Consider the following 14,325-nt stretch of genomic DNA (forward strand, 5'->3'; position numbering starts at 1 on the left):
ACCTATTGTCTAATCCCACCCATTAATAGGCAGGATGTCATTCAGTTGAAAAGGTGTTTATAAAATTAGATGGTGACAACGTTTTCATTCAGAGTATTGTCCATATCTGAAATGAGCCGCCATAGGCAACTATAGAAGCAGATAAAATTCTGCCGTTTAAAGACAACTGGACAGATATATGAATAGGAGGGGTATAGAGTGCTCTGGGACAAATACCGACAATGGAGACTAGCCCAGCATGCCAACTTAGTCGATGTGGACAAGGGGAACAACAGGGCTTGTTTCTTTGCTGTATGTGACTGATTAACTCTAGGGCACCCCTATTAGTACCATGTCCGTTAGTACTTCCATACTGAGCTTTCTTTCTCTTAGACCGAGTTAGTTATCAAGACAGGCAATTGGCCTTCCAATTTGAATGCTCTTTGAACATTTTTATATTGGCCATGTTATTCCGCTTCTGTTAAGGCCCTGTCCCAGTTAGGTGTTTTTTAAGGCGACTGTCATAGTCGTAGCAGGTCACCGAAAAACCGGCGACTGGACCCCCCCTACGACAATGTCTACGACAAGCTACAACATCCTATCACCTAATCGACGGCAAGCTACCGAAAACCAGCGACCCAATCGTTGCAAGTAGAACGTCCACCTACGACCACACCTACGACAACCTACCACCAGAGAGGCGACAACCGAAGAAAACCTACGTCCACCCGCGACAAGCTATGACACTGAAGACTTTAGACAAATGAAGACAATTCACGTTTCACCCACTTTGGAGACTACTCGTGACCATGCCCGCGACACCCCGGCGACCGTGCGGCGACAGTCTAGTCGCCTAAAAAATCGCCGAACTGGGACAGGACCTTTAACAGAAGCATGAGCTCCATCATACTATCCATGTTTTTGTTTGAGTGGTCAATATCATTAACCTCTTTCTCTTTGTCAGAATCTTCTCCCAATTTATCCTTGGTTAAAACAACCCCTGTCTATTACAGAGCTCCTTCAAAGTTCATAATCCACTTTTTTTTCGTGCTCATTTTCTTGACTCAGCCCACTAATTATTTTGGTACAAATCTGGTCCTCCTGCTCGTTATCTTTCATCCAAACTGTTGCCAATATAACAAACATTGCTCACTCATCGTAACTGTTCTGCTCACTTCCTCTGGTTCTGGTTCCCAGTGTCAGTTTTTAAATATTTTTTGTTCTCGAGTTCTTTGACAGCTGTGGCGCATCACATCCACCCTCACATTGGTGTAATTGCAGTGCAACGTCCTGGCTCTGGCACTCTAATCTAACTGTAATAAGGCCAACAAAACGTTACCTCCATCAATCCTTGCTATTATACATAACCTTTCTGTGTTGTGTACAAGCAATCCACCATCCCTCCTTACAGCAACATTTCTCGATGCTCAGAGTTTGGATGAATGCAGTTTGTGCAGGATAGAGAGTGGGAGAGAAAGAGTGTGTTGCTGTAAAACTGGACCCCGCGCATACCGAGACAAGTATTGGTTTTGTCCTCTCTTTCCAATAAAACTGATTGGCAACTAAACAGACGAGTGAGCCTTTTTCTGTTCTAGTCAGACCCTTGAACCTGTTCCCTTGAAACAATTAGGCGGTTGCTCTACCGCTACCCCACTGTGCCACCCATGTTTTGGGAGGGTGTATTTGTGAATGCAAACTCACTTCCTCGGAGGTGATGCTTTTACCTTCCATTGATCAACAGAGGCCATGCTGCTCTCTAGTTTAGTATTGTACGTCTGCCTGATGCCAAAGTCTTTGCACGTGATATTTTGCCATGCAGATAAAAACTCCAAAGGTGTAGGAAGTGGTGCTCTAAAATCCATGTGATTTCCAATGTCAAATAGCGTGCAGGGTGAGAATGGATTTGACCACACTTGAAGGTTTTAGCTGATGTGTTGCATTCAATGAGTAAAGCCATCAGCCACTCTTAAACTTTATGGTCTCGTGTCAGATTTTGCAAATTTGGATGTTAGAGACTGAGCATGAAATATGGTCTGCAACCTTGGTGTCAGAAAAAAACAATTGGTTATAGATCTGACACTGACTATTCAGGTTTCTGCCTACAGAGCAATTGATTGCAATCATTGAATTTGTGTGTGGCATAGGTGTACTTGTTTAGTGAGCAATGGTGAAACTCGGCAAATATGCAGACTTGTTGAACTGTTTGCTTGGTGAGTTGGCAATCAGTGAGCCACATTGCAAGTCCTCTGTCTTACTTTTCTTTTGTAGCCAAGGATTTGGATCACCTTTAACTGGCCAATATATCATCCACTGATGCTATTATTGATATGTAGATGTTGCCAGGACATGAGGGACTGAGGTATAGGGGGAGATTGAGCAAGCTAGATCTTTATTCCTTGGCGCACTGGAGGCTGAGGGGTGATCTTGTAGAGGTGTATAAAATCATGAGGGGAATAGATAATGAATGCACAGTGTCTTTGACCCAGAGTAGGAGAATCAAGAACCAGCAGACTTAGTTTTAAGGTGAAAGGGAAAAGATAGGAGCCCGAGGGGCATCTTTTTCACGCAGAATATGATGAGTGTGTGGAAGGAGCTGCCAGAGGAGGTAATTGAGGCAGGTACAATAATGACATTTAAAACGCAATTGGGCAGGTACATGGATAGGAAAGGTTTAGAGGGATATAATATAAATGTTTATGAGGGATATTTAGAGTTGTGTGGGATTAGCGTAGATGGGGCATCTTGGTTGGTGCGGACAAGTTGGGTTGAAGTGCATTTTTCCGTGCTATGAGTCTGATTCTATAGCTTACTATTAAGCTTAAACATATAAATAACATCATCATGTACCGTATCTGCTACGGATTACCACAGCCAAGTGAGTAAAAAAAGTATTGTCAAATCACACTTGGTTTGCTTTCAGAGAAATACTTCAGTTGCAAAAGAACATTATGCAGTTCAGATCACATGCTGATGCTATTTCCGCACCTCCGCATTGCACAAACGGGTTTGAGAGAGTTTCTCCGAAGTATAATACAAGGCACTGAAATTGTTTACAACTCGTGCAGTAAATCACAGAAAGGAATCATGGCAGATGCAAGCCTGTAAAGCCTGCCCCCCCCCCCTCCAATAAAACTTGCGGTACAAATTACATTCACCATTTTTTTAAATTAAAACACATGTTTTCCCAGTTTGTGGTGGGGAGAAAAACATGCAAAAACTCCAGTAGAGCAGATTGAGTCAAAAGCATTTTTTTGTCACACAAGGCTACGTAGTATAAAAGCAAAAGAGGGTAGGTGTTCATTGCTGAACAAAAGGTGTTCATTGCTGAACAGCTTTGTGGATATGTGGAGAGAATTAAAGGCAAGTTTCTCAATTCAACTTTGCATAAATAAGTGAGATACCTGTTTGTGACATTGAAATTCAATTACCTATCACTATTTTTGAAATATAATGGGCCACATCACTCTAGTTAATGCCAACAGTTCTGCAGTGACCCAGTGCAATCTACTCCATGAATGGAAGCAAGTTAGAGTCTGCATGAGTAGCCAAATATAGAAATCCCAAACTTATTGACTGATACTAGTGGGCCTGTTAGTTTCATTTTGTGTGTTACAACGAAGAGCAAGAAAAATGTAGGTCAATTTACTTATTTAATCATTTGCTTTTAAAGTAATGTTTCAATAATGTTTTTTTAAATGTATTAGGTATATTTTAAATCTCATTTTTAATACTTTTGGAATGCTGCTGAATACCAGTGACATTCAAGAAGATTGAAAAACTAAGGCTGGGGCAGAGCTTTGCCATCTGTCAGTTGTTGTCAGAGTAGTTCCTTGCGCAGGGAGTTTTCTGGGCAACCCATGTGGCTGAACTAGATCTCCAAGACCTGTCTGCTGCCCTCAGGGCTATCTCTGATGGCAAGATCGGTCTGCTGAGTCTCACCAAGTAAGCCAATGACGATCACAAAAAGCAGACTGATAATTTTACAAACTGAAAAAGGCTGCATTTATTGTCCATCCCTAAATATCTTCATATGGTTTTTAAAAATGGCTTACTAACAAGTCTTTCTCGTGAAGATATTCCCACAATGCTAATGCTTTGAGAATCTTGGGACTTAGTCCCAACTTTGAAGAACGATGTTATATTTGCAAGCCAATCACAAGCTCGTCACTTTCTTCCATCCAGTGCATCCTCACAGTGCGTTGCATTCGAAAGGCTCGAAGTATTGTTTAGGATGCTTGCCATCTGGCCATACCCTATTCCTTCTCCTACCTTCCAGGAAAAATACAGACATTTGAAAGCTTGGACTTCTAAGCTTTCGAACAGCTTCTTTCCCCTTCTCTTAGACTCTGGAACCAATCACCTTTTTCACATCCCCTTCCTATGGTGCTGCCTTAACTCTGTCATGTTTGATTATTTCATTATTGTATTTAATTTATTTTTTGCAGTGCCATCTTGCACCATTTTGCAGTTTTGCACTTGTTTTATTATTGTATTATTACAATATGTATATAGTTTACTCTGTGAGCTTCAAATGAACAATGGGTTTCACTGCACCTTGACATATAGTCAATAGTCGTTTATTTGTCACATACACATAAATGTGTATGATGTGTATGACTATAAACTAAGCAAATTCTGCTGCCCATATCCTCCTCAGTGGTGGATGTTATGGATTTAGGAGGGGGCTGTTGGTGTTAATAAGTAACTGCAATCCTCCTGCTGATGATACATTCTACATCCACAATGTGGAGGAAATGAACATTTAGGGTGGAGATTAAGGTCTTAATCAAAAGGGGGTTTGTCCTGGATAATATTAACTGGCTTATTGTCGGAGATGAAATCCAGGTAGATCCGTTTCCGACCATGAACACTGACAGGAGTTGATGGTGGGGAATTCGGTGATACGTTGAATGTCCAGGGTGAATGGTTAGAATCCCTAATGATGGAAATGGTCAGTGCACCACACTTCTGAGGCCGGAATGTTGACCTCATAAGATCATAAGATCAGGTATGTAGGTTAATTGACTGGGTAAATGTAAAAAATTGTCCCTAGTGGGTGTAGGATAGTGTTAATGTGCGGGGATTGCTGGGCGGCGCGGACTTGGTGGGCCGAAAAGGCCTGTTTCCGCGCTGTATATATATGATATGATATGATATGATAAGTGATAGGAGTAGAATTAGGCCATTTGGCCCATCAAGTCAAATCCACCATTCAATCATGGCTGATCTACCTCTCCCTCCTAACCCCATTCTCCTGCCTCCCTCCCATAACCTCTGACAGCTGTACTAATCAAGAATCTATCTATCTCTGCTTTAAATATATCCACTGACTTTGCCTCCACAGCCTACCGTGGCAAAGAATTCTACAGATTCACCACCCTCTGACTAAAGAAATTCCTCCTCGTCTCCTTCCTAAAGAACGTCCTTTAATTCTGAGGCTATGACCTCTAGACCTAGACGCTCCCACTAGTGAAACATCCTCTCCACATCCACTCTATCCAAGCCTTTCACTATTCTGTATGTTTCAATGAGGACCCACTAATTCTTCTAAATTCCAGCGAGTACAAGCCCAGTGCCGTGAAACACTCATCATATGTTAACCTACTCAATCCCAGGATCATTCTTGTAAACCACCACTGGACCCTCTCTAGAGCCAGCACATCCTCAGATATGGTGTCCAAAATTGCTCACAAAATTCCAAATGCGGTCTGACCAGCGCCTTATCACAAGCCCTCAGCATCACAAGCCTATTTACAAGCCCCCTCGAAATAAATGCTAGCATTGCGTTTGCTTTCCTTATTACCGATTCGACTTGCAGATTAACTTTTTGGGAATGCTGCACCAGCACTCCCAAGTCCTGGTTGGGAGGACCGATTTCTGGATTCTCTCCCCATTTAGAAAATAATCGACGCCTTTATTCCGACTACCAAAATGCTTGACTCCACATTTTGCTACACTATATTCCATCTGCCACTTCTCCGCCCACTCTCCCAACCTATCCAAGTCCTTCTGCAGAGACCGTGCTCTCTCTAGGCTACCTGCCCCTCCGCCTATTTTCGTATCATCCGCAAACTTGGGCCACCAAGCCTTCAATCCCCTCGTCCCAATCATTAATGTACATCGTGAAGAGCAGCGGCCCCAGCACCGACCCCCGAGGAACTCCGTTAATCACTGGCAGCCATCCAGAAAAATCCCCATTCATTGCCACTCTTTGCCTTCTGCCAACCAGCCAACCTGATATCCATGCTAGTATCTGCCCTTTGATACCATGGGCTCTCATCTTCCTTAGCAGCCTCCCTGATAATGTGGCACCTTATCAAAGGCTTTCTGAAAATTGAGGTAAATAACATCTACTAACTCTCCTTTGCTTGTCCTGCTATATACTTCAAAGAATACCAGCAAATTTGTCAGGCAACACCTCCCCTTCACAAAGCCATGCTGACAGACCTATTTTATCGTGAACTTCTAAGTACTCCATAACCTCAACCTTTATAATGGACTCTAAAATCTTACCAACCACCAAAGTCAGACTAACCGACCTATAGTTCCCACTATTCTGCTTTGCTCCCTTCTTGTGTAGTGGGGTAATATTGGCAATTTTCCGATCATCTGGATCACCTAACTCTAGTGATTCTTGAAATATCACTATCAATGCCTCCACAATCTCTAAAGCCACCTCTTTCAGAACCCTAGGGTGCAACCCATCTGGTTCAGGTGACATCCACTTTCAGCTTCCCAAGCACCTTCTCCCTAGTAATAGTCACTTCACTAACTTCCTCCTCCTGACTTGAATTTCAGGCATGTTGCTGGTGACTTCCACTGTGAAGACTGGTGCAAAAAAGTTATTTAATTCCTCTGCCATTTCTTTATTCCCCATTATCACTTCTCATGCATTATTTTCTAGTGGTCCAATGTCCACTCTTGCCTCTTTCTTACTCTTTGTATAACTGAAGAAACTCTTGCTATCCTCTTTTATTTGCTAACTTAGCTTCGTATTTCATCTTTTCACCCATATTGCCTTTTTAGTTACCTTCTGGCATTCTTTAAAAGCTTCCCACTCCTCTGGCTTCCCACTAATCTTTGCAATGTTATATACCTTCTCTTTCAGTTTTATACTGTCCTTCACTTTGCTTGTCAGCCACTGTCGCCTCTTTCTCCCCCTAGAATCGTTCTTCCTTTTTGGAATGAAAAGATCCTGCATCTTACGAATTATTCCTAGACATTCCTGCCATTACTGTTCCACTGTCATCTCTGCTGGGATCCCTTTCCAGTCAACTTTGGCCATCATGCCTCTGTAGTCCCCTTGCTCAGCTGCAATACCGACACATCCGATCGCATCTGCTCCCTCTCAAATTGCAGGTTAAAACATATCATGTTGTGGTCGCTACAGCCTAGTGGTTCCTTTACCTAGAGTCCCCTTATCAAATCCGGTTCATTGCCCAGAATTGCCTTTTCCCTGGTTGGCACTACAAGCTGTTCTAAGAATCCTTCTCAGAGGCACTCTACAAATTTCCTTTCTTGGGGTCCAGTACCAACCTGATTTTCACAGTCTACCTGCATATTGAAATCTCCCATGACCACCGTAGCATTGTCTTTCTAACATGCCAATTGTATCTCCTGATTTATCCTGACTATTGTTTGGGGGCCTGTAAATAACTCCTATTAGGGTCTTTTTACCCATACAATTTATCAGCTTGTTCCTCAATGACTCTACATCCTCTGATCCTATGTCACCCATCGCTAAGGACTGAATTTAATTTCTTACCAACAGGGCTACCCCGCCTCCTCTGCCTATCTGCCTGCCTTTCCAATAGGACATATCTTAAAGATTCAGCTCCCAGTACCGATCCTCTTGCAGCCACATCTCTGTAATTCCCACAGCATCATACCTACCAATTTCTAGCTGTGGCACAAGCTCATCCACTGTATTTCTTATACTGCGCGCATTCTGGTGGGTAGCGCCGTACATGGCAGCCGTGCCAACTGCCTGTCTCGTCTTTTTCTTCTTTTGCTATTGGTCTGTCTTTACTTGTATGTTTTTAGTGTACTTTTAGTTTTTGTATTATGTGGGTGGGGGGGGTTGGGGAAACCCTTTTTTTAATCTTTCCTCGATGGAGTTGCGACCTTTCATCGTATCTCTGTATGCACTGCGGCTTTAACATCATGGAGCTGGCGGTCCCTTTGTTAGGAATCGACTGCAGGAGATCCAACCGCAGGAGCTTCGACCGTCCCGATCACAGGAGCTTCGATCGCCGACTGGGGGAGCTCCGATCGCCCCGACTGCAGGAGAATAGGAGGAAGAAGGTATAAGTTATTTGCCTTCCATCACTGGGGAATGTGAGGTCGCTGAAAAAAAAAATGGACGTGCTGTCTGCACTGGTGAAGACTCGGAGGGAGTGCCTTGAGTGCAGTGATCTTGGTGTTTTGTGGGAACATGGCTCCATGAGGACATCCTGGAGTCTAGTGCGAGAGTGGACGGCTTTCTGACTGTTCGGGCGGACAGGGACTGCAGAGAGAGTGACAGCGGTCAGTACAACTCTGGTCACATCACGGTGAAGGAGCGTGTGTGGCCCGGACATTGAACTGATGGCTGTGGGTCTCCACTTATGCTGTGTGCCCTGGGGATTCTCACACGCCGCTGTGGTGGCTGTTTAACTCTATGGTTCATTTTTATGTGGTTACGTATCTTGTTGCTTTTTTGTATGACTGCTGGCAAATCAAATTCTTTGTATGTTTACATACTTGGCTAATGAATTAATTACAATTACAAAATTAATTACAATTACAATTCAAATACAACACCTTTAATTTGGTATTCTCCACCCCCCCTCTCACACCGGTCCCGATTGTACCTGACCTTACTCTCTTATCCCTTCTTAAACTTTCCGTCCCGTTAATACTGGAGACTTCTGTAACTTTTCCTGCACTCTCTTTCCCTTTAACTCCACCCTTACACTTCCAATTTGCTGACCGCCCCCCGCACTATTGTTTAAAGCTCTATCTACGGCACTCCAGTCTTTGAGCCACGCGTTAACTCTCTAATCCTCTCAACCCTGTGCCAATTTGCACGTGGCTCAGTTAGCAAACCAGAGATTATTACCTTCTTGGTTCTGCTTTTCAATTTGGTACCTAGCTGTTCAAATTCCTTTAGTAGAACCTTTCCTCGTTCTACCTACGGCATTGGTATCCACATGAATACCAGACAATATATCCTGAACCTGGGCACCAGGCAGGCAACACAGCCTTCAGGACTCTCGATCCTCGTGACCGAAAACAGTGTCAATGCCTCTAACAATACTATCCCCAAAGACAACTACGTTTTTCTTCCCTGTTCCCTCTCGAAGGCTGCCCTGAACCAGTGGCCTGGTCAGGTTGCTCATCCTTCTTATCTATCAGGCAGCATCTCTGAAGAGATGGAATGGGTGACGTTTCGAGTCGAGGCCCATCTGAAGAAGGGTCTCGACCCGAAACATCACCCATTCCTTCTCTCCAGAGATGCTGCCTATCCCTGCTGAGTTACTCCAGCTTTTTGTGTCGATCTTTGGTTTCAATTTCAAGTAATGCCTACCTCTTCTTCCCCATCCGGCGTGCACACATTTGTCCCATTATCCTATTCATGCTGTTCCCTTAGCCCTCCTCCATCTGCTTAACTCGCACTCCTCCCATCTCCAAGTTCTCCAACCCGCTTCCCCCTCCTCCATGTCCCCTTCCACTGATATCCCCCCCCCATCTGGCTTTATATTTCACCTCTCTCCTTATCTGACACCACTGTCTTCTTTTCACCTCTAGCCTTTGTTAATTATTCCACCCATCTGCAAATCACCCCCTTCTCACCTGAATCAACCAATCACTTGCCTGGGTTTTCCTCACCCCCACCTCTGTTTTCCAACTTTCTCACCTTCATCTGCATCAGTCTGAAGAAAGGTCCTGACCCGAAACATCATCCCCTCTACAATGCTGTCTGTCAAGAGAGAGCTGGATAGAGCTCTTAAGGATAGCGGAGTCAGTGGGTATGGGGAGAAGGCAGGAACGGGGTACTGATTGAGAATGATCAGCCATGATCACATTGAATGGCGGTGCTGGCTCGAAGGGCCGAATGGCGTCCTCCTGCACCTATTGTCTATTGACCCACTGAGTTCCTCCAGCACTTTGAAATTATGATTGTCAGTGGAAATATTTCTAGATACTTATGAAAGGAAGTGAAGATGTATTTTGAGAGTGGATTTTGGATTTATATTACTAAATCATGGAGCAGATGACTGCCGGAAAGCAGGCATAAAACTTTGGGTAAAGAATACGTGGATGTTCATGCAAAAGGAAACAAAGTGCTGGGTTCATTCAGTGGTTCAGGCAACATCTCTGGAGAACACGGATGGGTGACATTTTGGGTTGGGACCCTTCTTCAGTCTGACCTGCTGAGTTACTCCAGCACTTGGTGTCCTTTTGTGTAAACCAGCATCTGCGATTCTATGTTTCTGCATGGTGCTCCTTCATTTTGTCTGGGAAACTTTGTGGCTTTCCAAGTGCAAGCGTATATTCTGAACAACTAGAACAGCTTTTGGGAAGGGGAAATTGATAAACCAGGTTCAAGATTGTGAATGGTCACATTTGAAATCTGGAGGGTGGTCAAGATATTAGATATCAGATATTAAGAGATGTCTCTGTAGGAATCACGGCTGCGGCCATTCCAGGAAAGATTAAAACTCTGCAGCACAGGGATGCAGCTAGTAGAGTTGCTCTCACAGTGCCAGCGACCTGACCTTGGCTGCTGTCTAAGGAATTTGCTTGTTCTCTGTGACTGCAGAGGTTTCCTCCAGGAATTTCTAATTTCCTCCCAGGTATGGGTTGGTAGGCTAATTGGCAACTTTAAATTGCCATTCCATGTGTGAGTGGTAGAATCTGGGGCAAATTGATCGGAATGTAGGGAGGAGAAAAATAAATGTTTCGACTCGGATTGGTGTAAATGGGTGTTTGATAGTTGGTAGGCTGAAAGGTCTGCTTCCTTGCTGCACGACTCTGTGACTTGGGTGACTGAAACTGGTCTTCCATTTAAATGTAAATAGATCTGAGATTTAATTGTGATTTCTTTATTTCTTTGTGGATTCTACTGCATTTGAGATGGAAAGTGTCATAAACAGTAAGGGCTGATTAACAATTTTTTATTTGGGTACGGCTTTAAAGTTGAAACGGGCAAAGTATTTGAAAATCTTGTGCACAAAGGAAAACTGATTTTTGGTTTAGTTACTTCACGTGGATCATTCACACCTAAATCTCATTGTATCGGATAGTCTTTCCCAATCATTCAAATTCGTCAGCTGGAAACCAGTTTGAGATTCTCACGACACACATTCACACGGCACTCGTATAAATGTTTTAACTGGATGTGTTGGGATGAATGGCAGATACAATTTACGGTTAATTGCTAAGTCATGACAATGGAAAGTGGGATACATAATTTCAATGTAAGCAATTTTATTTTGCAAAATCCCACATCGAAAATAGATTCAAGTGTATTAGAATTCGTCACTGAGTGCTCCATTTGTCATACTGTAAAGGCTTCCTATGGAGATGCTGTGGATTCTACTGCATTGGAGATGGAAAGTCTCTTAAACAAGAATGGCTGACGAAGGTTATTGATTCTAGCCTGGCTTTTGAGTTCAAAAAGGCAAAGTGGTTAGAAAATGTTGTGCACAAAGGAGCACAGTGGGGACACTAGGAATGAAATGGCAAAGAAAGATTTACGCCATCATGTGTTTTGCAGCTTTTCACTCTTACAAGGTCTTTGTGATAAAACACAGGATGTTATTCCAATTCTATTTTTGTCTTTGGTTTAACAATATGCATTGTGATGTCAACTTTGGAGAGAGGCTAAAATATTAACACTGAGTATAGATGCTTGAAGTTGCACATGTACAAACAGAATATACTTCAGGGAATATTGGTTTATAGAAATCTGCTTGTTTTGTGGCAGACGTAACCCTGTGGAAAATGGAAATTTGAAACTTTCTGGCCTGGTATTATCAGGTATATTTTTTAATAAACAATTGGTTGCTGATGCGTATCTTAGTTAATCGTCATTTTGATGTGATTTGGTGTTTGCACAATGTTTATGGTCTGATTTCCCTTTTGATTTAGGGGACAAAGATGGCAGTAAGGTGACAACAGTGGTGGCAACACCTGGACAAGGCCCGGACAGGCCGCAGGAAGTCAGCTACACTGACACCAAGGTGATTGGTAATGGTTCCTTTGGCGTGGTTTATCAGGCGAAACTATGTGACACAGGAGAGCTGGTGGCCATCAAAAAGGTTTTGCAAGACAAGAGATTTAAGGTAAAGAATCCGACTCATCTTAACTGTAAATCTCAAAGCAATTTACACCATTGAACAGTGAAATGCAAGTGGAAATGTCAATGTGTGTGCACGTTTTTAAAATATTATGCTTGCATAACTTGCTATACTGTTTGTATTTACACGTACACAGGAATCCTGGAATGTGCCAGTAGTTACACAGCCCAGAACTGCCAACTTTTCTCTAAGAGCTGAACCTTACATTGTCTTTCATAGCGGCTGATATTAAGGGTCATATTTTTATTATCAACAGGAAGTAAAAGTTGTAACGTGTGCTCTTCTCAATATTTTTAAAAATTGAAATATTTGCACACTAGAAGCATCTTCAAATATGTATGTACAAGTTCATGCTTTTCTGGTGAAATTTTAAAAATTGCTTCATATACATTTTTCCAGGTATAAATACTTGACTGTATTTAATCTGTCCTAGCTGGTTTAGGTTTGCATGTATGAAGGTTTTAGAGATGTGTTTGATGAACTGTCTTTAAATATTGGTTCAGTAAGAGGCCAGGAGTCTAGATGTAAGCTAATTGCAGATGCATAAGATGTAAGCTAATTGCAGATGCATACAATTTACTTGCATCATAGGTAATAAATGCTATTTTCACTTCCACATTAAATGTGTTGACAAATGTTGATATGATAGTGAAATTTGAGACATGGTTAAGAATAAACTAAGCTACTCAAACTCGAGTGCTGCTGATAATGTGGTATATCTTTGGTTGTGCAATAAAGAGCTAAATAATATCTTGTCATATTTATTATTAACCATTCAGCCAAATATTGCTACCCCCTCCTCCATATTTCGCTGTTTTTCTGCAACTTATTCTCTCTTATACATGCCCATCAACGTTTTTTAAATTCTGTTTGTTGCTGTCTTGCATTGAGGGGTAGTTTTAAAGTAATCGATTAACTTCCCGGCGTGTCTTTTGAGCACCTGGAGGAAACCATATGGCCGCACTGAGAACAGTTCAACTTGGTCAGCATTAGAGGTCAATTTTTAACCTAGAGCAATGGAACAGCAGCACCTATTTCTGCTACACCATGTTGTGTCCTTGTGCTTTGTGCATTTGAGTCTGTTGACAAATAGACAACATTGACCAGTTAAGAACACAAACACCATGACCTTAAACAGAAAAAAACTGGTTATGTTGCAACAACTGACACTATGCCTAAATTCAAAGCCTATGCAGCAAATACTATGGTGGAATGAACACTTTGGTGAATCTGTGGTGTAAGCTCCATGCCTGATATTTATTTATTTTTTGAGATGTTTCTCGAGCAGAATCGGTAAATTCTTGTGGTTTGACCATTTTCGCAAGGATCGGAGTGCAATGTCCCTTTACAATTATTGTATTTTGTTAACTTTTGTACACAACTTCATTCCCGTACAGCTTATAGCTACGCACCTTTAGAGATTGTACATTGATATTTGTTTCCTCATTTCAAAATGAAGTACGTCACACCATTTTGAACATATGTCACATTTAATCAATGTTCTTTTGTGCCTTGCTCCTTCCATTTGCAGTCACTAGCAAACTAAGATATAAAGTTCCAGCTTTCTCCAAGCCATTATCTGGTTAAGTGCTGATACCACTATCCTGTTCTTCTGAGGAATACTATTGGTAGCGCTGTCAATTAGGCAATGTACTCTTTAACCTCTGACTCCTACCTAGCCCAAATGCTTGATCCGTATGCAAGACATCTCCTAATCTCTTGGTTAGAAACTTATGAAATCCCTTCATAAATTCTAGGAAAAGAATAAGACCATTCAGCTTATCGTCTTCTCTGCCATTTAATCATAGCAGATCTATCTTTCCCTCTTAACCCCATTCTCCTGTCTTTGCTCCATAACCCCTGACGCCCTTACTAATCAAAAATATGTCAATCTTCGCCTTTAAAATATACATTGACATGGCCTCCACAGACTTCTGTGGCAATGATTTCCACAGATTCACCAACCTCAGACTAAAGAAATTCTTTCTCTTCTTCTTTCTAA

The 14,325-nt window shown here is 42.3% G+C and overlaps 1 protein-coding gene across 1 annotated transcript in view; it reads left to right on the forward strand.

The window, feature by feature from the left end:
• Window positions 1-14,325, forward strand: part of gsk3ba (glycogen synthase kinase 3 beta, genome duplicate a) — a 113,634-nt gene that overhangs the window by 34,688 nt on the left and 64,621 nt on the right. The window contains exon 3 of the mRNA XM_078409046.1: window positions 12,115-12,308. Coding sequence (XP_078265172.1) covers window positions 12,115-12,308 — 194 coding nt within the window. The remainder of the gene's footprint in view (window positions 1-12,114; window positions 12,309-14,325) is intronic.

This window comes from Rhinoraja longicauda, chromosome 12 (assembly GCF_053455715.1).
Source record: "Rhinoraja longicauda isolate Sanriku21f chromosome 12, sRhiLon1.1, whole genome shotgun sequence".
NCBI classification, from domain to species: Eukaryota; Metazoa; Chordata; class Chondrichthyes; order Rajiformes; family Arhynchobatidae; genus Rhinoraja; species Rhinoraja longicauda.